Raw genomic sequence first — 23,169 nt, forward strand, 5'->3', positions numbered from 1 at the left:
ATAATAATGATGATGGCATTTATTAAGCGCTTACTATGTGCATAGCACTGTTCTAAGCGCTGGGGAGTTACAAAGTGAGCGCTGGGGAGTTTACAAAGTGATCAGGTTGTCCCACAGGGGGCTCACAGTCTTAATCCCCATTTTACAGATGAGGTAACTGAGGCATAAAGAAGTTAAGTGACTTGCCCAAAGTCACGCAGCTGACTGGTGGCGGAGCCGGGATTTGAACCCACGACCTCTGACTCCAAAGCCCGGGCTCTTTCCACTGAGCCACACTGCTTCCCATGGTACTGACACCTGTCTACTTGTTTTGTATTGTTGTCTGTCTCCCCCTTCTAGACTGCGAGCCCATCGTTGGGTGGGGACCGTCTCTATATGTTGCCGATTTGTACTTCCCAAGCACTTAGTACAGTGCTCTGCACACAGTAAGCACTCAATAAGTACGACTGAATGAATGAATGAATGGGAAAGGAAAGAAGCTGGCAGAGGTGGCAGGAGGCAGGAGAGAAGAGCTGGGATGCTGGAACGGACGGGGTTTCCTCCTCCTTGCAGCAGAAAGATCACGATGGCTAAATCCTGCCCCTTGTTCTCCCAACAGACAGAGCAGGAAGATGGACGGGAGCAACCAGACGGGCGTATCCGGATTCGTCCTGCTGGGCCTGTCCAGCGATCCGGGGACGCAGCGGCTCCTCTTTGTGGTCTTCCTGGGGCTGTATCTGGTCGCGGTGCTGGGGAACCTGCTCATCGTCCTGGCCGTCGGCTCAGACCCACGCCTCCACTCGCCCATGTACTTCTTCTTGGCCAACCTGTCCCTGGTGGACGTGGGTGCCACCTCAGCCACCGTCCCCAGGATGCTGGCCGACCTCCGGACCCAGAGCCCAACCATCTCCTACGCTGGCTGCCTGGCCCAGCTCTATTTCTTCCTTCTGTTCACGGACCTGGAGAATTTCCTTCTCACGGTGATGGCGTATGACCGGTTGGTGGCCATCTGCCGCCCACTGCACTACTGCACGGTGATGAGCCGCCGGCACTGCGGCCTGCTGCTGGCCGCCTGCTGGATCACCACGCACCTCTACGCCCTGGCGCGCACCGTGCTGGTCGACCGGCTGCCCTTCTGCGGGTCCCATCAGATCGCTCATTTCTACTGCGACCTCAACCCCATCCTGCGGCTGTCCTGCACCCGACCCTGGGCCAACCAGGCTGTGCTGTGGTACTGGAGAGGGGCTCTGATCTCCCTGCCCACCTTGCTCATCCTGGGCTCCTACGCCCGCATCGTGGCCACCGTCCTGAGGGTCCCCTCGGCCGGGGGAAAGCGCAGGGCCTTCTCCACCTGTGGCTCGCACCTGGCTGTGGTCTTGCTGTTCTACGGGACGGTCATCGGCGTGTACCTCTTTCCCTCTGGGGCCGGCTCGGCGGAGAAGGCCCGAATCGCCGCGGCGGCGCTGTACACGACGGTCACCCCACTGCTGAACCCCTTCATCTATAGCTTGCGCAACCGCGACCTACATCGCGCCCTGCGCTCGCTCGGCCCCCGGAGAACCTCCTCGCAGTGACGGAGGGACACCCGCCCAGGGCCCCGCCTTTCCCCCTACTCCCTGCCCCCTGCCCCCTGGTCCCAGCCCCCTGCCTTTGAGTAGCACCCCCTCCCCAACCCCGGGGCACAGGGGGGCTGCGAGGAAGGGGCGGCTAGCTGGGCCAGGGGCCCGTGGGCATCTCTCAGAGGCTCCAGGCAGGGTTTCCTGGGAAGGATGTCTGGTTGTCCGTCTCTCTGTCAGTCTCTCTGCAAGTCCGTCTGCCCTCTTACAGGGATTGGGGAGGGTCGGCGGCAGCAGCGGGGAGGTCAGATAGAGCCCCCCGCCTGAGGACTAAACCCCTGCCCTGGACTGCAGCGAGCAGTGTTCCCAGTGATGTCCTCCACTCTGGCCTCACGCCATCCTCAGCAAGTGTGCACGTGCGTGTCTTCAGTTCAACAGTCTACTGTTCTGTTTCTTGGTGAAGATTTTGACATCGGTCTACCGCATTTGAGGGTAAGCACCCTGACGGGAAGGAATGTGTCATTTTCTCATTGTGGACTTCCAAGGACTGCATTTCAGCACTGCACATTACACCCATTGGGCTCTCAATAAATACCACTCCTAATTCTTCTAAGGAGGTTGCTCTTTCCTCCTATGGAGTAGTGATAACCTGCAATACTCACTGTGTTTTCATCTTGTCTTTCCTACTAGCGACCTCTTGCTCCCTTCCCCTCCCTCCCTCCATCTGTCCCTCCTCACTCCCTGCTGGGCACTCCCTCCCCCTTCAAGTTGCCCACCCGGTGTACTTCGTTCCCTCTGGGGCTGACTCAAGGAGAACAGACCCTTGCTCTCCTCTTCTTCAGAGCCCTGATGAAGTCACAGCTCCTCCAGGAAACCTTCCTCAAGTCACCTCTCCTCTCCCCCCAGCTGCCACTTCAGTGTTTCTGTGCTGCCTAATCATCATCGTCGTCGTCATTAGGGTACTTGTGAAGCACTTACTATGGGCCAAGCACTGTGCTAAGCACTGGGGTCGAGGCAAGTGAATCGCATTAGATGCAGTGCTTGGTCCACATGGGGCTTACAGTCTAAGTCAGAGGGAGGAGGATTGAATCCCCATTTTACAGATGAGGTAACTGAGGCCCAGAGAAGTGAAATGACTTACCCAAAGTCACATGGCAGGCATGTGTCAGAGCCAGGATTAGAAAAAGGTCTTCTGACTCTCAGGCCTGTGTTTTTTCCACTAGACCATGTTGCTTCCCTAAACACCAGGGCACCCTTTCCCTGCCCCAGAGGCACACATGTGCAGATCCTTCTTGGCTTCTCCGCACTTCCCGCAACAGCACTTGTGTCCGTATCAGTCTTTTATTTATTTGTATTCATGTCTGTCTCCACCTCTAGACTGTAAGATCCTTGTGGGCAGGGGATTTATCTGTTATATTGCTATACTGTAGCCTCCCAAGCACTCAATGTTCTGCACACAATAAATGTGATTGGCTGACTGACTGACTAATTTATACCAGTGTCTCTGTCTCCCATGCTAGAAAGTCAGACCCTTGAGGGTAGGGATCGTGTCTACTAACTATGGTACTATCCCAAACGTTTAGCCCAGTGTCTTGCATGCAGTAGGAGCTCACTAAATAAGACTGACTTCTGGATCGGTGTTCCCTCTATTCCTTTTTCCACGGACTTGGATGACCCATGTGGCGTTCTTCCCCTGCTGCTGCTGGTGGTTGCGGTTGTGCTTGTGGTGAGGACGTGTGGACACCTGGAGCTACTGTGTCCCAAAGCCACGGGCCGCACTCCACATCCCCACTGACCATCTGCACTGGGGGCTGCTGGGCCCGTGGAGCCCGTCACAGAGTGTGGCAGGCTCAGCACAAGCCAGAACCGCTCTACTGCACAAACAGTGTCATTCAGAAAGTGTCCTACCTCAACCCCCAAACACCAAACCCTAACCCCCAGACCCTAAATGAGTCCTATAGGAGTAGGATATTGGTTGTTGGAATGTCGTTGAGGACACAGTGTCACTCAGAGACACTACCCCAGTGCTTAGAACAGTGCTTAACTCATAGTAAGCGCTTAACAAACCATCATCATCATGATTATGTCTAAAAAGCCCTACTGGAATCAATCAACCCATCCATCAGTAGTATTTACACAGGAAGCAGCATGGCATAGTGGATAGGGCACGGGCCTGAGAGTCGGAAGGTCATGGGTTCTAATCCCAGCCCGGCCACTTATCTGCTGCGTGGCCTTGAGCAAGTCACTTCTTGCTCACTTCTCTGTTTCTCAGTTACCTCATCTGTAAAATGGAGATTCCAACTGTGAGCGCGATGTGGAACAGGGGCTATATCCAACCTGATTTACTTGTATCCATCCCAGTGCTTAGTACAGTGCCTGGCACATAGTAAGTGCTTAACAAATGCCATAATTATTATGATTATCACTGTGCCCAGAGTGCCAGACTCAACACTTGGGAGAGTACGCTACAATAGAATAGGTAGGCACAGTCCCGGCCCTCAAGGAATTCTTTTGTTTTGTTTTGTTTTATGTGCCAGGCATTGTTCTAAGCACAGGGTAGATACAAGCTAATCAGGTTGGACACAGTCCATGTCCCATGTCCCACATGGGGCTCACAGTCTTAATCCCCATTTTACAGATGAGATAACTGAGACAAGGAGAAGTGAAGTGACTTGTCCGAGGTCACAACACAGACAAGTGGCAGAGCCGGGATTAGAACCCAGGTCCTTCTGACTCCAAGGCCAGGGCTCTATCCACAAAGCCACACTGCGTCTCAGCTTACAATCTAGCAGGGGAGATTAATTGATTAATTAATAATGGCATTTATTAAGCGCTTACTATGTGCAAAGCACTGTTCTAAGCTCTGGGGAGGTTACAAGGTGATCAGGTTGTCCCACAGGGGCTCAGAGTCTTCGTCCCCATTTTCCAGATGAGGGAACTGAGGCCCAGAGAAGTGAAGTGACTTGCCCAAAGTCACACAGCTGACAATTTGCAGAGCCGGGATTTGAACCCATGACCTCTGACTCCAAAGCCCGGGCTCTTTCCACTGAGCCACGCTGCTTCTCTACTGGATTGACACTAAGATACATTTTGAGGGGAAGCCATAGTTTAAAGAGATGTATGTGAGTGCCCCGAGGGGTGAGGGGATGGCTGGTGGAGGAGGGAGAAGTAAACGCTCCTTCACGTGCTTGAGTGGCATGGACATGGTCATGGTGGGGAGATGGGCTATTCGCTGTGTACAGCACCATGGAGGATGAGTCCTTCCCAGAATACCGTGTAGACGAACACCCTGATTACCAACCCACAAAGAAGAGACTCGACACGTCCAGCCGGCGGGCGGGCCCCTCGGGATGGGAGATGCTTTGGGCAGATGGGACAAGCTCTGGGGAGCCGTGAGAGAACTGGGGCAGGGAATGTCACTGTTTATTGTTGCATTGTACTTTCCCAAGCACTTAGTACAGTGTTCTGCACACAGTAAGAGCTTAATAAATACGATTGAATGAAAGCATTAATGACTGGTTGAGGAAAAGGAAGAGGGAGAAGGACAGAGAGAGAAATGCGAAAATGAACTGGGGACCAGGCGTCCTCTGCTGGCGACCCCGCTTGGGCACGTCTAGGGCCTCATGAGATCGGAGACGGAGGCCAGGACAAGTCCCAGGGGGAGAGCTGAATGAGGCTCTCTTCCTTCCTGTTTGTTGCTGCGACGGTGGCGTTTGAGAATTGGGGAGATATGCACAGAACGGTGCGTTAGATAGATGATCTGGGCAGTAGAGAGAGGTATGGACCAAAGTGGGGAGAGGCTGGAGGCAGGGAGGTCTGCAAGGAGGCAGATATAGGTGTTGACATTGCCAAGATCTGCCCTTTCCTCTCCATCCAAACCGCTACCCTGCTCGTTCAAGCTCTCATCCTATCCCGTCTGGACTACTGCGTCAGCCTCCTCTCTGATCTCCCATCCTCGTGTCTCTCCCCACTTCAATCCATACTTCACGCTGCTGCCCGGATTGTCTTTGTCCAGAAACGCTCTGGGCATGTTACTCCCCTCCTCAAAAATCTCCAGTGGCTACCAATCAATCTGCGCATCAGGCAGAAACTCCTCACCCTGGGCTTCAAGGCTGTCCATCACCTCGCCCCCTCTTACCTCACCTCCCTTCTCTCCTCCAGCCCAGCCCGCACCCTCTGCTCCTCTGCCACTAATCTCTTCACCGTACCTCGTTCTCTCCTGTCCCACCATCGACCCCCGGCCCACGTCATCCCCCAGGCCTGGAATGCCCTCCCTCTGCCCATCTGCCAAGCTAGCTCTCTTCCTCCCTTCAAGGCCCTGCTGAGAGCTCACCTCCTCCAGGAGGCCTTCCCAGACTGAGCCCCTTCCTTCCTCTCCCCCTCTCCCCCCTTTCCATCCCCCCATTTTACCTCCTTCCCTTCCCCACAGCACCTGTATATATGTTTATATGTCTGTACATATTTATTACGCTATTTATTTATTTATTTTACTTGTACATATCTATTCTATTTATTTTATTTTGTTAATATGTTTGGTTTTGTTCTCTGTCTCCCCCTTCTAGACTGTGAGCCCACTGTTGGGTAGGGACTGTCTCTATATGTTGCCAACTTGTACTTCCCAAGCGCTTAGTACAGTGCTCTGCATACAGTAAGCACTCAATAAATACGATTGATTGATTGACTGATTGATAGATACAGTCCTCTAGAGTGTAAGCTTGTTGTGGGCAGGGAGACAACAAAACAAAACAAAACAAGTAGACAGGTGTCAATACCATCAGAAGTACACAAATTCCACTGAATAATTGATTGGTATGAATCTAGTTGGAGAGGAAGGGGTAGATCCGGGAAATGCTATGAATCAAAAACTGACAGGATTTGGCAATAGACTAATTTGGAGGATACTATTATTATTATTAATGTAATATTAATATTATATAATGATGATAATGATCGTGTTATTTGTTAAGCACTGACTATGTGCTGAGGTTGATAAAAGCAGTTAGATCAGACAAAGTCCTTACAGTCTAAGGAAATGGGAGAAATGATTTTTAATCTTTTAATTTCAGGTCTGAGCCCTTTTCACTAGGCCCCGCTGCTTCCCGAGCCTCCTAACGCTCCTCCCCTCCGCCCCGCTGGTCCTCATCTCCCCCCTACTCAGCCTACTCTTAGCTCTCTTCCTGAGTTGCTGCCCAGGTTTTTCTGTCGGGGCCATCTCGAATGTCGCCAAACTTTCTACAGAGATGTGCGGTGCTCGCGAACACACACCCGATCCTTTTGGGCCTCCTGTTTACCGGGGTGGGTGGCTCAGACAAAGCCACCCTGAGGGGCCCTCTGAACTCTGGTCTCTCTCTGTAATTGTCAGCAAAAAGGGTTCCCGGAGGACCCACAGTGGGTGGGCCTGAGGTGCAAGTTGGAGGAAAGTAGACAGGGTGGATTCTGTGATATGACCACGGTGATGGAGGTGCTGACAGCAGTATCAGGGGACGGAGGGGGTGAAGACGCTAGTGGGGATGTTGGAGGGGGAGGGGGACTGTGGCGCTGTCAGTGGTGATGCTGCTGGTGGTAATAACAGCAATAATAATAATGACGACGTTTGTTAAGCGCTTACTACGTGCCAAGCACTGTTCTAAACGCTGGGGTAGATACAAGGTGATCGGATGAAAACAGGCTTCATCCCCATTTTACAGAGGTGGTAAATGAGGCACAGAGAAGTTAAGTGACTTGCCCAAAGTCACAGTGCTGACAAGTGGCAGAAGTAGGATTAGAACCCACGACCTCTGACTCCCAAACCCGTGCTATTTCCACTAAGTCACATGGTGACAGACGATGATAGTGGTGGGGATGAAGTTGGCAATGGTGGTATTGATGGGGGTGGTGAAGGTGATGTTGGTGGTATTGGTGGTGGTGAGGGGTGATTCTGGTGATGGTGGGAGTAACAGCAGTGACAGTGATGGAGGCGGCAGCAGTGGTGGTACTGATGATGGTGGTGATGGTGATGACAGCGGTGATGCTGGTGATTGTAATAATAAAATAATAATGACAATGGCATTTTTTAAGCACTTACTATGTGTCAGGCACTGTACTAAGTAAGCTCTGGGGTAGATACAGACAAAGCAGTTGGACACAGTCCTTGTCCCACACATGGCTCACAGTCATCATTCCCATATTCCAGATGAGGTAACTGAGGCTCAGAGAAGTGAAGTGGCTCGCCCAAGGTCACACAGCAAACAAGTGGCAGAGTCAGGCTTAGAACCCCTGACCTTCTGATCCCCAGGCCCGTGCTGTAGCCACTACGTCATGCTGCTCCTCTATGGTGATGGTGGTGATGTTAGCGATGACAGGGGCGATGGCAGTGGTGAAGCTGGTGATTCTGGGGGTGACCGCCGTGATGCTTGTGACAGTGGTAATGGCAGTGGTGGGACTGATGGTGATTATGGTGATGGTGATGACAGTGTGATGCCGGTGATCCTGGCAGTGATGGTAATGATGCTAATCATGGTGCTGAGGCTGGTGATTCTAGTGGTGATGGGAGTGGCAAGGGCTGGAAGTGGTGACAGTGGTGACGGGTGATGGTGAGGAAGGTGGCAGTGGTGGTACTAATGAAATTCATTCATTCATTCATTCAATTGTATTTATTGAGCGCTTACTGTGTGCAGAGCACTGTACTAAGCACTTGGGAGGTACAAGTTGGCAACATATAGAGACAGACCCTACCCATCAGCGGGCTCACAGTCTAGAAGGGGGAGACAGACAACAAAACTCAATATATTAACAAAATAAAATAAATCGAATAAATATGTACAAATAAACTAAATAGAGTAATAAATACGTACAAACATATATACATATATACAGGTGCTGTGGGGAGGGGAAGGAGGAAAGCCGGGAGGGATGGTTGCCAATTTGTACTTCCCAAGCGCTTAGTACAGTGTTCTGCACACAGTAAGCGCTCAATAAATACGATTGATTGATTGATTGATTGATTGATGGAGGGGGGAGGAGGGGGAGAGGAAAGAGGGGGCTCAGTCTTGGAAGGCCTCCTGGAGGAGGTGAGCTCTCAGTAGGGCTTTGAAGGGAGGAAGAGAGCTAGCTTGGCGGATGTGCGGAGGAGGGCATTCCAGGCTGGGGGAGGACGTGGGCCGGGGGTAGACAGCAGGACAGGCAAGAATGATTACTAAAATTATTATTTTAATAATTATTTTAGTAGTAATGATGGCATGTTTTAAGCGCTTTCTATGTGCAAAGCACTATTCTAAGTGCTGGGGAGGTTACAAGGTGATCGGGTTGTCCCACGGGGGGCTAACAGTCTTAATTCCCATTTTACAGATAAGGGAAGCGATAATGATAATGAAGGCGGTGACAGTGGCGATGCTAGTGAAGGTGGTGCTAGCAGTGGTGATGTTGGTGGTGACCGTGGTGATGTTAGTGATGGTGGCAGGGGGGAGGCGGGGATGGTGACAGCAGTGGCAGTAGTGGAGGTGATGACAGCGGAGGTTTGGTGGTGATGCTGATGGTGAGAGGGGTGACCGAGGTGATGACCGTGATGTCAGAGAAGCAGCATGGCCTAGTGGCTACAGCCCAGGCCTGGGAGTCAGAAGGACCTAATAATAATAATAATAATAATGGCATTTATTAAGCGCTTACTATGTGCAAAGCACTGTTCTAAGCACTGGGGAGGTTACAAGGTGATCAGGTTGTCCCACAGGGGGCTCACAATCTTAATCCCCATTTTACAGATGAGGTAACTGAGGCCCAGAGAAGTTAAGTGACTTGCCCAAAGTCGCCCAGCTGACAATTGGCGGAGCAGGGATTTGAACCCATTAACTCTGACTCCAAAGCCCGGGCTCTTTCCACTGAGCCACGCTGCTTCCCCCTGGGTTCTAACCCCAGATCCGCCACTTGTCTGCTGTGTCAGACCTTGGGCAAGTCACTTTGCTTTTCCGTGCCTCAGTTACCTCATCTGTAAAGTGGGATTGAGACTGAGTCCCTGTGGACTCCTGTGTCCAACCCAGTTTGCTTGTATCCTCCCAAGTGCTTAGCATAGAGCCTGGCAAATAGTAAGAGCTTAACAAATACCACAGCAAATACGACTCCTCCAGGATCAGAGACCAGAAGTCAGTCAGAAACGGAGGGCCCCCCTCACACACACACACACACAAACACACCGCCAGCTCACCTGCCAAGAGGGAGGTGGATGTGGGACAATTACCCAGCTTCCGTCTAACGAGGAGCCGAGGGATAGGGGGCCGGCACCCCCAGGGCCCCCCGCCCTGGGAACATGTCCCCCCTCAGAGCACCTCCAGCTCTGGGGCCGGACACCTTCCCCGAGCTCTTTAACCCAGGGGAGAGAAGAGGAATCGGGGCTGAGGGAGCTTTTCTGGCTGACTCCAAGACAGCCAGATCGTGGTGACGGCGTCTCAGTCACTGGGTCAAACCAGCCAGGTCAGTAATGCTGGGGAGGTAATGGTTGTTGTGGGTAGGGAGACAACAAAACAAAACAAGTAGACGGGTGTCAATACCATCAGAAGTCAGAAGTCAGAAGTCAGTGGGGGAGTCTCACTGACAGGCATGGAAACACATCATGGTGTAGGGGATGGAGAAAACAGGCCTGAGAGTCAGAAAGTTATGGGTCCTAATCCTGGCTCTGCCATTTGTCCGCGGTGCTACCTTGGGCAAGTCACTTGTATGTATTTGTACAGATGTATTACTCTATTTATTTTACTTGTACATATTTACTACTCTATTTTATTAATGATGTGCATATAGCTCTAATTCTGTTTATTCTGACGGTTTTGACACCTGTCTACATGTTCTGTTGTCTGTCTCCCCCTTCTAGACTGGGAGCCCGTTTTTGGGTAGGGACCGTCTCTATATGTTGCTGATTTGTACTTCCCAAGCGCTTAGTACAGTGCTCTGCACACAGTAAGCGCTCAATAAATACGATTGAATGAATGAATGGATGAATTTCTCTATCCCTCAGTTCCCTCATCTGGAAAATGGGGATTGAGACTGTGAGCCCCACTGTGAGCCCCACCCAGATTTGGTTGAATCCATCCCAGGGCTTAGTACACTGCCTGCCACATAGTAAGTGCTTAATACCTCAATTATTATTATACAACACATGCATACACACACACACACACACACACACACACACACACACACACACACACACACACACACACACCCTCCTCCCCAGCTCTCACCCCAACACTTACACCCAGTTTCTTCTTCTGCCTGGCTCGGCTGTCCAGCTCAAGCCATCATTCATTCATCCATTCATTCAATCGTATTTATTGAGCGTTTACTGTGTGCACAGCACTGTACTAAGCGCTTGGAGGTACAAATCATCAGCATATAGAGACAGTCCCTACCCAACAATGGGCTCACAGTCTAGAAGGGGGGAGACAGACAACAGAACAAAACAAGTAGACAGACATCAATACCATCGGAATAAATAGAATTACAGCTGTATACACATTATTAATAAAATTAATAGGGTAATATATATGTACAAATAAAATAAATAGAGTAATAAATATGTGCAAATATAAACAAGTGCTGTGGGGAAGGGGAAAGGGGTAGGGCAGGGAGGGCGATGAGGAGAGGAGGAGGAGGAGGAGAAGAAAAGGTGGGGGCTCAGTGTGGGAAGGCCTCCTGGAGGAGGTGAGCTCTCAGTAGGGCTTTGAAGGGAGGAAGAGAGCTAGTTTGGAGGATGCGTGGAGGGAGGGTATTCCAGGACAGAGGTAGGACATGGGTCAGGGGTCGATGGCGGGAAATGTGAGAATGAGGCACAGTCAGCGGCAGAGGAGCAGAGTGTGCAGGCTGGGCTGTAGAAGGAGAGAAGAGAGGTGAGGTAGAAGGGGACAAGGTGATGGACAGCCTTGAAGCCGAGAGTGAGGAGTTTTTGCCTGATGCGTAGGTTGACTGGCAGCCACTGGAGATTTTTGAGGAGGGGAGTAGCATGCCCAGAGCATTTCTGTACAAAGATAATCCTGGTAGCAGAGTGAAGTATAGACTGAAGCAGGAAGAGACAGGAGGATGGGAGGTCAGAAAGGAGGCTGATGCAGTGATCCTGTCGGGATAGGATGAAAGATTGAACCAGCAAGGTAGAGGTTTGGATGGAGAGGAAAGGGCGGCTCTTGGCGATGTTGTGGAGGTGAGACTGGCAGGTTCTGGTGACGGATTGGATGTGAGGGGTGAATGAGAGAGCAGAGTCGAGGATGACACCAAGGTTGCGGGCTTGTGAGATGGGAAGGATGGTAGTGCCGTCTACAGTGATGGGAAAGTCAGGGAGAGGACAGGGTTTGGGAGGAAAAATGAGGAGCTCAGTCTTGGATATGTTGAGTTGTAGTTGGCGGACAGACATCCAGATGGAGATGTCCTGAAGGCAGGAGGAGATATGAGCCTGGAGGGAGGGAGAGAGAACAGGGGTGGAGATGTAGATTTGGGTGTCATCAGCGTAGAGATGATAGTTGAAGCCATGAGAGCAAATGAATTCACCAAGGGAGTGAGTATAGATGGAGAACAGAAGGGGACTGAGAACTGACCCTTGAGGAACCCCTACAGTAAGGGAGGAGGAGCCCATGAAGGAGACTGAGAATGAACAGCCAGAGAGATAAGAGGAGAACCAGGAGAGGACGGAGTCTGTGAAGCCAAGGTTGGATAGCATGTTGAGGAGAAGGGGGTGGTCCACAGTGTTGAAGGCAGCTGAGAGGTCGAGGAAGATTAGGGTAGAGTAGGAGCCATTGGATTTGGCAAGAAGGAGGTCATTGGTGACCTTTGAGGGGGAAGTTTTGGTGGAGTGTAGGGGATGGAAGCCAGATTGGATGGGTTCTAGGAGAGAGTTGGAGTTGAGGAATTCGAGGCAGCGAGTGTAGACGACTCGTTCTATGAGTTTGGAAAGGAAGGGTGGGAGGGAGATAGGGCAATAACTAGAAGGGGAGGTGGGGTCAAGAGAGGGTTTTTTTAGGATGGGGGAGACGTGGGCCTGTTTGAAGGTAGAGGGGAAGGAACCAGTGGAGAGTGAGTGGTTGAAGACAGAAGTTAAGAAGGGGAGGAGGGAAGGGGCGAGAGTTTTCATAAGATGAGAGGGAATGGGATCTGAAGTGCAGGTGGATGGGGTGACACTTGAGAGGAGAGAGGAGATCTCATCTGAAGATACTGCTGGGAAGGATGGGAAAGTAGAGGAGAGAGGGTTGAGAGTCGGAGGGTTGGAGAAGGGGGAGGGGTGACTTTGGGGAGCTCAGACCTGATGGTGTTAATTTTACTAATGAAGTAGGAGGCCAGATCATTAGGGGTGAGGGATGGAGGAGGGGGAGGAACAGGGGGCCTGAGGAAGGAATTAAATGTCCGGAACAGCTCACGGAGGTGATGGGCATGGGTGTCAATAGGGAAGAAAAATAATTTTGCCTGGCAGAGGTTAGGGCAGAGTTAAGGCAGGAAAGGATAAATTTTAAGTGAACAAGGTAGGCTTGGTGTTTAGACTTTCACCAGCAACGTACTTTCACCAACAACGTTCAGCAGCTCGAGCTTAACAGTGAAGACCATCAGAGCCCTGCCCATGTCCTGGCCATATCCCATCTCCACCCAGGCCACAGTGTTCCTTGGACCGTATCCTGGGGGCTTTCCTCAGCAGAACCCCCAAGAAGGGTCTCGGGCTCTGTGTTTCCAGAGTTCACTACTCCCTGCCTTGTCTAAGTGGGGCTGCTCCCACCAGAACCGTTGAGGGTTGTTGCTTTCCCAGGCTCCTCAGTCCCCAGCTTCCTGCAGGAACTCTTCCCAGAAAGAGACTGGAAATCCTCAGGGAATTGCTACCTCTTTCATAATGAGCCTACAGTCAGTCAGTCAATCAACTGTATTTATTGAGTGCTACTGTGTGTAGAGCGCTGTACTAAGCACTTGGGAGAGGACAATATAAGAAAGGTGATAGACTTGTTCCCTGCCCACAATGAGCTTACAGCCTAGAGATGAGCTTTCAGTCTCTACCCCAAGCAGGAGGGAATCAATCAGGTCCGGTTGTGTGAGACTAGCCGATTCCAGGAAAGAGACGGAGCCATTTTCTGGTGGAAGGGAGAGGTGAGGGTTCTGGACTCCCACCTCTCCCTCAGTGGTAGGGTCCCCAACCCGGTCATGGGGGACCGTCTGTGTCATTGACATTGTTCTTTGGATTCAAAAGCCCCATTCGTGACAATCCAGGGAATGAGGAGTCAGCCCTTTCTCGCTGTCAACTGGGAAAAGAGAAATGTGGGCCAACCAGCTGCAAGAGCTCCTACAGAGGTGTCCTTCCTTTCCAAGACGACTCTGCTGCTGGCAGTGGGGCCCAGCAGAGGCAGCACGGGATGGGGAGGCAGGAGACTTGGGTTCGAATCCCAGCTCAACTGTTGGCTTGCTGGGGATCTTGGCTGAGTCACTTCACCTCTCTGGGCCTCAGTTTCCTCAGCTGTAAGAAAGAGACAAGATCCCTGCTCACCCTCCCTCTTAGACTGGGAGTCCCTTGTGGGACAGGGACTGAATCCCATTGGATTATCTTGTATCTACCCCCATACTTAGCAAACTGCTTTGGCCCATAGGATTTATTAAATGCTTATTATTATCATCATCATCTTCAATGAGTGTGAGTGTCCCTGAAAGAGAATCCCTTGCCCACCTGCAGGTTGACCCCATGAAAATACCATCGGGTTGATTTTCTGGCCCTGGCATTTGGGGGACCACTGCTCTGACACTGATGGTGAAGGATGGGCGCTGGAGTTGTGTTTGCAGTAGTGGGGATGGCTTGCACTGAGCCATCCGCACTCCCTTCCCCAACACCCCTCCCTCACCCCCAAGGCCAGCAGCACCCAATCTTCAGCCCAGTGGACCAGTCAGCAGAGGTGAGCCACAGAGGCCTGGGAGGGAGAAGTCTCCAGGAGGCTCTTGCTCCAGAAAGCTGGGAGAACCCCTCCCCTTTTGGTAAGCAGCCCATAGTCGTCCTCACGGGGAAAGCCAAAAATAATGAGCGCACACCTGTGCCCACCTGGGGTGGAAGGCAGAAGGAAGAAGCCAGGGCTCACAACTGGGGCCCTCTGTCGCGGGACCCCCTGAGGCAAGTCGGCTGAAGATGAGGGGGCCGGCCCCAGAACGGTGGTCTGGGTGAGTGGCTCTCCTCCTGTCACCCTGCCACCAATGGCCCTGTCCCCAGCTCGCTGCATGGCTCCCTGCTGATGAATCTAACGGAAAACCCCTCTGAGACTAGAGCTCCTGGTAGTTTTTTTTCAGGAGGTGCCCCTCAGCCCTTCCCAACATTCTGGCTGGGGACAAGTGGGCCCATAGATCCCACATATAGGGCTCAGTGCTAGGATCCAAACCCAGGCCCATCCTCTGCCCCGCCAACTGTCTCTTAGCTCCACTTGGATTTTTCTCTCCCACCGAATGCTGGAATTCAGCATCTTTCCCCAGCTCCACTTCCCTTTTCCCCTTCCCCCCAGCCTCCTTCGGCATCTGGGCTCAGGCATTTCATGCTGGGAGCTTAGCTTACTCTTTGGTCTGCGCCTCTGGCGTGGATACATTGATCCCCCTAAGGTGTCCTCTCTCCAGTAAGGTAACAGAGCATAGCTGTGGCCCTCTTCTTCCCGATACTTAGAGAAGTGCTGGGCAGGGGCCATGCCTGCCCTCAGGGAAATCCAGGCAAGGCCCTCACAGCCCGCAGGGAGGGGTTCACCTCAGCTGACCAGGAAGCCAAAGAGTGGCCCTCATTAAGCAGCCCAACCAGACTGGGGATATGTCAGCAGGATCAGCCTTCTCTGCCCAGCTCAGACACCCATCACAGTCCTGGGTCCAGGGCTGATGAGCCAGTTCATTCATTCATTCATTCAATCGTATTTATTGAGTGCTTACTGTGTGCAGAGCACTGTACTAAGCACTTGGGAAGTACAAGTTGGCAACATATAGAGACGGTCTCTACCCAACAACGGGCTCACAGTCTAGAAGGGGGAGACAGACAACAAAACAAAACATGTGGACAGGTGTCAAGTCACCAGAATAAATAGAAGTAAAGCTAGATGCACATCATTAACAAAATAAATAGAATAGTAGATATGTACAAGTAAAATAAATAGAGTAATAAATCTATGCAAACATATATACAGGTGCCGTGGGGAGGGGAAGGAGGTAGGGCTGGGGGGATGGGGAGGGGGAGAGGAAATAGGGGGATCAGTCTGGGAAGGCCTCCTGGAGGAGGTGAGCTCTCAGTAGCGCTTTGAAGGGAGGAAGAGAGCCACCTTGGTGGATGTGCGGAGGAAGGGCATTCCAGGCCAGGAGGATGACGTGGGCCGGGGATCGACAGCGGGACAGGCGAGAATGAGGCACAGTGAGGAGGTTAGCAGCAGAGGAGCAGAGGGTGCAGGCTGGGCAGTAGAAGGAAAGAAGGGAGGTGAGGTAGGAGGGGGCAAGGTGATGGACAGCCTTGAAGCCAAGAGTGAGGAGTTTTTGCCTGATGCGTAGGTTGACTGGTAGCCACTGGAGATTTTTGAGGAGGGGAGTAACATGCCCAGAGCGTTTCTGCACAAAGATGATCTGGGCAGCAGCGTGAAGTATAGACTGAAGTGGGGAGAGACAGGAGGATGGGAGATCAGAGAGGAGGCTGATGCAGTAATCCAGTCGGGATAGGATGAAAGACTGAACCAGCAGGGTAGCGGTTTGGATGGAGAGGAAAGGGTGGATCTTGACGATGTTGCGGAGGTGAGACCGGCAGGTTTTGGTGACGGATTGGATGTGAGGGGTGAATGAGAGAGCAGAGTCGAGGATGAAACCAAGGTTGTGGGCTCGTGAGACGGGAAGGATGGTAGTGCCATCTACAGTGATGGGAAAGTCAGGGAGAGAGCAGGGTGTTCACTTGAGTCTGATCGTTCAGTCCTGGCTCCACAGGACTGATCACCCTTATTTCATCACTCAGATGTGATCACCCAGATTTGGTTCCCCAAGTCTGGTCACTCAGGTTAGATCACCAAAGGCTGGTATAACCCATCCCTCATCATGCAGGTTGGACTGCCCAGTTGTGGTCACCCATGTCTGGTCACCTGGATTAGGTCAATTTGGTCACATCACCTAGATCTGGACACCCACATCTGGTCACCCAGTCCTGGCCACGGCCCTCTGAAAAGGACTCGGACATGGAGGGAGCTGAGGAATAGGGACGGAGATGATGAGGGAGCACTGGAGCAGGTAGTGGCTCGGGGAGGATGGGAGGTGTCGTTCAACAGAGATCTTTAATGATCGAATGGACATCGCAACTCTTGTAGGGGGTTGGTCTTCCCCTGCCCAGAGACAGCAGGCGAGGCAGTGAGACCACCAGGGGCCTCATACAGTGCTTGAGTTCTGAGGCGCTTGGTCTCAAAAATAAGCTCCAGGCAGTGACTTTTGACCCGAGAGGATAACTGCCCCATTCAAATTCAATGCTCGGTCAACTGTATCTCCTACAGACTCCTCAAGACATGGAGCCTGGAAACCAGACGGGAGTGTCTGGGTTTGTCCTGCTGGGCCTGTCCAGGGAGCCCGGGATGCAGCGGCTCCTCTTCATGGTCTTCCTTGGGCTGTACCTGGTCACCACACTGGGGAACCTGCTCATCGTCCTGGCCGTCGGCTCGGACCCGCGCCTCCACTCGCCCATGTACTTCTTCCTGGCCAACCTGTCTTTCGCAGACATCGGCCTCACCTCCGCCACCGTCCCCAAGATGTTAGCCGACCTCCGGACCCAGAACCCAACCATCTCCTACGCCGGCTGCCTGGCCCAGCTCTATTTCTTCATGACCTTTGGTGCCCTGGATGATTTCCTGTTGGCCACCATGGCTTACGACCGGTTCATGGCCATCTGCCACCCGCTAAGCTACACCACGGCCATGAGCCCCCGGCACTGTGGCCTGCTGCTGGCCGTCTGCTGGGGCCTCACAAGCCTGGCTGCGCTGGTCCACACCCTCCTGCTGACCAGACTGTCCTTCTGTGTCAAAAACTCCACCATCCCCCACTTCTTCTGTGATCTGGCCCCACTGCTGCCGCTGTCCTGCTCCGACCCCACGCTCAATCGGGTGATGCTCTTGATCGTGGGGACGATGGTCCTCGTGGCTCCCCTCGGGCTGATCCTGGGCTCCTACGCTCGCATTGTGGCTGCCGTCCTCAGGGTCCCCTCAGCCAGGGGGAAGCACAGGGCCTTCTCCACCTGCGGCTCACACCTGGCCGTGGTCTCGCTGTTCTACGGGACGGCCGTCGCTGTGTATCTGTGTCCTCCTTCCAGCCACTCTGCCGGAAAGGACCGAATCGCAGCAGTGCTGTACACGGCGGTCACCCCCCTACTGAATCCCTTCATCTACAGCCTGCGCAACCGTGACTTGCACCGCGCCCTGCGCCGGTCCCTATGGAACCGGGACCTGCACGAGACTCTGCAACGGGCCCTGCAGCAGGCCCCATAGCACCAGGCCCTGCAGCGGGCCCCATAGAACCGGGCCCTGGACCACCCCCATAGAGCTGGGGCCTGCACTGGAAGACCAGAGACCCAGACCCTGTACTTCACTGAACCAGGTCCCGCCACAAGACCCCGAAGACATGGGACCGGTAATGGACTCCATAGAACTGGGACCTGCACAGTGCCCCATAGAACCGGGACATGTACTGGATCCCAAAAAACCCCCGGAGAACCTGGACCGGGCCCGGGACCAGACGCAGTAGAACCCAGTCAGTCGGTCAGTCAGTCGATAGTTTTTATTGAGTGCTTACCGTATACAGAGTTCTGTACTAAGCACTTGGGAGAGTACAAAATATAACAATATAATAGACACATCCCCTGTCCACAGGAGCTTACAGTCTACAAGGGGAGACAGGCATTAATATAAATCAGTAAAATCACAGATACATGCATAAGTGCTGTGGAGCTGGGAGGCAGGATGAAGAAAGGGAGCAAGTCAGGGTGATGCTGAAGGGAGAAGGAGAAGAGGAAAGGAGGGCTTGGTTAGGGCAGGTCTCTTGGAGGAGGTGAGACTTCAGTAAGGCTTTGAAGGTGGGGTGAGTAAATGTCTGTTGGGTATGAAGAAGGAGGGCATTCCAGGACAGAGGCAGGACACAGGAGAGACGTTGGCAGTGAGGCAGATGAGAATGAGATTGAGATCGACCCGCACTGGATCCCATAGAACCGGTACCTGCACCGGACCCTGTAGGACTGGCGTCTGCACCACAGCCTGGGCCAAGCTCTTTAATAATAATTACAACAGTAATAATGATTACTATAATAACTGTGGAATTTGTAAGCACTTACTGTGTGCCAGGCACTGTACTAAGCGCTGGGGTGGCTACAAGTAATTTGAGTTGGACACAGTCCTTGTCCCATATGGGGCTCACAGTCTTCATCCTCATCCTTCATCCTCATTTTACAGAGGAGGTAACTGAGGCCCAGAGAAGTGAAATGATTTGCCCAAGGTCACACAGTAGACAAGTGGAGGAGCCCGGGATTAGGACCCAGGTCCTTCTCACTCCCAGGCCCGTGCTCTATCCACTAGGACACCCTGCTTTGGTACCGGGACCTACTCCAGTCCTCACTTCACTCGGCTGCTTGGATCATTTTTCTACAAAAGATTCAGTCCATGTTTCCCCACTCCTCAAGAGCCTCCAGTGAAAGCACATGTAATGGTCCAAGCGAGGGTATGCCAAAATATGTATTTATATGAGTCATGTGGGATCCTGTCGTGGGCAGGGAACGTGACTAACCACTCCATTCATTCGTTGAATCGTATTTATTAAATGCTTATTCTGTGCAGAGCACTGTACTAAGCACTTGGGAAAGTACAATACAGCAATAAAGATTGACAATCCCTGCCCACAATGAGCTCACAGTCTAGAGAGGGGGAGACAGACAGAAGTACAAATAAACCGACATCAACATAAATAAATAAAATTACAGATCTATACATACTGTTAGATTGTACTCTTCCCCACAGTGAGTGCTCAATAAATACCACTGGTAGAGGAACTAATGAGGAAATACAACTCTCTGTGGAAAGGTGTATGTTTATTTCCACATTCCACTTTGGGATATTTATAGGAAAACATTGCTTTTTTGGTCAGTTATCAGATTCCACCATTTAAGCCAAAAGGATGGGGGACGGAATTTTAGATGTTTCATGGAAGAGAATATCATATAGAATGTTTTGGTATATGGCCAATATATATATATATATATATATATATATATATATATATATATATATATATCTGGTCAATCAAAAAACAGCTGGCTGGTTTATGAGACTTTAAACATGCCTATGATGAGGTAGTTGCTAATATGAGCCCTAGAGGGGCAGGAACCCTGTTTAATTCCCTCCTATATATTTTCTCCCAGAGATTAGTACAGTACTGTTCACACAGTAAGCGCTTAATAAATACCATTAGTACTATACTATTACTAATGTTCCGGATTGTTCTGCAGCTGGTGGTTTGGCAAGCCCAGAGATAAAGACCTCAATAAGCAAATGACTCTAGGAGTCAAATCTCTTGGAATTCATTACTAAGGACAAAATATCAGTTCATTCCTGCCTTTCATTGTAAGTTTTTTTTTTTCAGGATGAATGTTTAAAGAATTCTGTGGGAAGTAGGGCTAGGGTAGGATTGTGAGGAGGGCTAAAGTGGGATTAGAGTTGGGTGAACTTTGAGTTTAGAGAAAGGTTCCATGGAGGCAACAGAAATTCAGACGGTCCGTACCCTTCTAATGAATTAATGCACTGCCTGCATTAGTGGGTGGGGCAGACTTGGGGAGCTGCTGGAGCTGAGACGTTCATTTAGGTCGTTGCTTGGTCAGATCTGAATACACTGTCGGTCCTGAACTTGACTGAAACCTTACTTCCTTGCTTCTCTTCCTACTCTGTGATAGAGCTTCATTCACTGGCTCTTCTTCCCCTCATCTCCTACCCATGGGGTGAGAAGCAGCACCACGTAGTGGATAGAGCCGGGGGCCTGGATGTCAGAGGATGTGGGTTCTAATTACAGCTCTGCCACTTGTCTGCTGTGTGACCTGGCACCAGTCACTTCACTTCTCTGTGCCTCAGTTACCTCATATGTAAAATGGAGATTAAGAACGGGAGACCTATGCGGGACAGAGACTGTGTCCCTCCTGATTATCTTGTATCTACCCCAGTGTTTAGTACGGTGCCTGGAATGTAGTAAGTGCTTAAGAAATACCATTTTTGTTTTAAAAAAGCACCTTCTAGGTACCGCTCTCTCTCTCTCTCTCTCTCACACACACACACACACACTCTCTCTCTCCTTATCCACTTCCACAGCCTCAATTCACAGTTTGTCCACTCCCACTCCTATAAGGATGTGGCCCCAATCTATAGTCTGCACCTCCTTCTGCCTCCAGAACATCTCCACATGGATGTCCCCCTAGCACCTAAACTCAATAGGTTGGAAACTGAACTTTTCATCCCCTCTCCCCAAGCCTCTCCCCAACCTCACTTTCCCATCCAAGTCAGTGACTCCGCCGCCCTCCCTGCCCCAGAAGGCGGCAGCTCCGGTATTATCCAAGTGTAGCAAGGAAGGAGCAGGCGGGAGGGGGCCAGAGGAATGCCCTGAAGCCAAGCATCTGGAGAGGGGTGGGCCCCCGTCAGAGGTTTTTGAGGGGTGATGGAGCCGAGGGGGCTTGCATGCATCCGGTGCTGCCCCCCGGGCCGAGATAATAATAATAATAATAATAATAATAATGGTATTTGTTAAGCGCTTACTATGTGCAAAGCACTGTGAGATCTGCCCCACTGCCCCAGGTGCGGGTACCGGGGACTGGCTCACTCTGCCCATCGGCCTCAATGCCTCCCGTCCACTTCGGCCACCCTCCGGGCCAGCCTCCCTGGTTTCAGCAAGGACTGCATAGCCACAGGGACCTGGGAACTGGGGAACCAATAATAATAATAATTATGTATTTGTTAAACGCTTACTATGTACCAGACACTGTACTAAGCCTTGGGGGGAATACAAGCAAATTGAGTTGGACACAATCCCTGTCCCATGTGGGACTCACAGTCTCAATCCCCATTTTGCAGATGAGGTAACTGAGGTCCGGCAAAGTGAAGAGACTTTCCCAAGGTCACACAGTAGACAGGTGGCGGAGTCAGGAGTCGAACCCATGACTTTCTTACTCCCAGGTCCGTGCTCTACCCACTACGTCACGCTCATCATCTATATGCTGGGCCAGCTGGGAGCGAGGGGAGGGGAGAAGACCCCACTGGACTGAAAGCTTGTTGTGGGCAGTGAATGTGTCTAGCAACTCTGTTTTAGTGTTATATTGTACTCTCCTAAGCGTTTAGTAAATGCAGTGAACACAGTAAGTGCTCAGGAAATAAAATTGATTGATCTTCATTCCTTCCCTCCCCTATCCCCTAGGGGATAGGGATCTTCTAGACTGTGAGCCCACTGTTGGGTAGGGACTGTCTCTATATGTTGCCAACTTGTACTTCCCAAGTGCTTAGTACAGTGCTCTGCACACAGTAAACGCTCAATAAATACGATTGATTGATTGATATCCCCCTCGTTCCCTGCAACTGCTGAAGCTATCTGGGGAATCATGATGACAAAAACCAAGCCAGAGCACCCTCCCTCAGTTTCCCCCCACCCCCCACATCCTCTTGTAGGGGTAGAGATCCTGGTAGGGATCCTGTCCGGATCTGGGATCCAGCCACTGGAGGAGGGTGGTAGGAAGGGGTAGGGGTGGGTCCAGAAGCAGAGTCAAGGGGATGCGCGGTGGAGCTAGCTGAGGGGGCCCTGGGGATTGGCCGCATCGCAAGAGGGGTCGGGGGCCCTGGATGTTGGAAGAGCATCTGGCACTCTGCCTTGCCCCCTGCTGCCACCCCCTCCCTTTTGGGTGGCGGCAAGAGGAATGTCCCTCCCCCCACCCCAACTTCCTACTCCCATCAGCTCCGGCCCCAGCCAGGTCCTGGCCGGGCCCTGGCGCTCAGGGGATTTAGCTCAGACAAAAGCCACCGGATTGTGGGAACCTGAGACCCCTTATGCCACACACGGCGCCCCCAGCCCTCAGCCAGCCCTCCCCACCCCCCCACCCCGAGCGGCCCCCTTCGGGGCTCTCCCCTCCCTAGACCAGCCCCATAGCAGCCTGCACCAACTGCCCCACTTGTCAAAGGACCCTCCTCTGTCCCCAGTTTGTGCCCCCCGGAGGGGCAGGAGGGTCCCAGCTACGACCGCCCCTGCCGCTGCAAGACCTCTGATTGGCCATCTAGTCCTGGGATGGAGGTGAGGTCACTGTCCCGGGATCTTAAAACTTGGGGACCAGAAAAGAAACCGAGGGAGAAAGAGGTGTGAGCTTGGCAGCCCAAGAGGCCTCCTTCCCCAACCTGACACACGCTTGGTACACCCTCCTCCTCCTCTTCCTCTTCCTCACGCTCACCCACTCTGTCCCCTTCATGGAGGGCATCCGGGGCCGGGGCCGGGGCCGGGGCGGGCGTCGTCGTCGAGGAGGGGGGCTTCCTGAGGGACTCTCGGACCTGGGCACTGTGAGCTCCACTGTAGGTGAGTGGCGGACTGGGCTGGAGGTGGGGAATGGCTGGGAGACTGGGATTTGGTGTGGGCAAAGTGGCGGTGGGGCAGAGAAGGGCATGTTGGCCCCGGG

At 52.2% G+C, this 23,169-nt stretch overlaps 2 protein-coding genes across 2 annotated transcripts; both read left to right on the forward strand.

Annotated features, from left to right (window-relative positions):
* The first annotated feature begins 611 nt into the window (after window positions 1–611).
* On the forward strand, window positions 612–1,553 carry LOC119929624 (olfactory receptor 1M1-like). The gene has a single exon (XM_038747799.1). It carries the CDS (start codon window positions 612–614, stop codon window positions 1,551–1,553), a length of 942 nt encoding a protein of 313 aa, XP_038603727.1.
* A 15,452-nt stretch (window positions 1,554–17,005) lies between these two features.
* On the forward strand, window positions 17,006–17,977 carry LOC119929625 (olfactory receptor 24-like). Its single transcript, XM_038747800.1, has one exon. It carries the CDS (start codon window positions 17,006–17,008, stop codon window positions 17,975–17,977), a length of 972 nt encoding a protein of 323 aa, XP_038603728.1.
* Window positions 17,978–23,169: the final 5,192 nt, after the last annotated feature.

This window comes from Tachyglossus aculeatus, chromosome 6 (assembly GCF_015852505.1).
Source record: "Tachyglossus aculeatus isolate mTacAcu1 chromosome 6, mTacAcu1.pri, whole genome shotgun sequence".
NCBI lineage: Eukaryota > Metazoa > Chordata > Mammalia > Monotremata > Tachyglossidae > Tachyglossus > Tachyglossus aculeatus.

Coding starts and splice junctions, on each gene's coding strand:
- LOC119929624 (XM_038747799.1), top strand. CDS start 612: ATGGACGGGAGCAACCAGACGGGCGTATCCGGATTCGTCCTGCTGGGC.
- LOC119929625 (XM_038747800.1), top strand. CDS start 17,006: ATGGAGCCTGGAAACCAGACGGGAGTGTCTGGGTTTGTCCTGCTGGGC.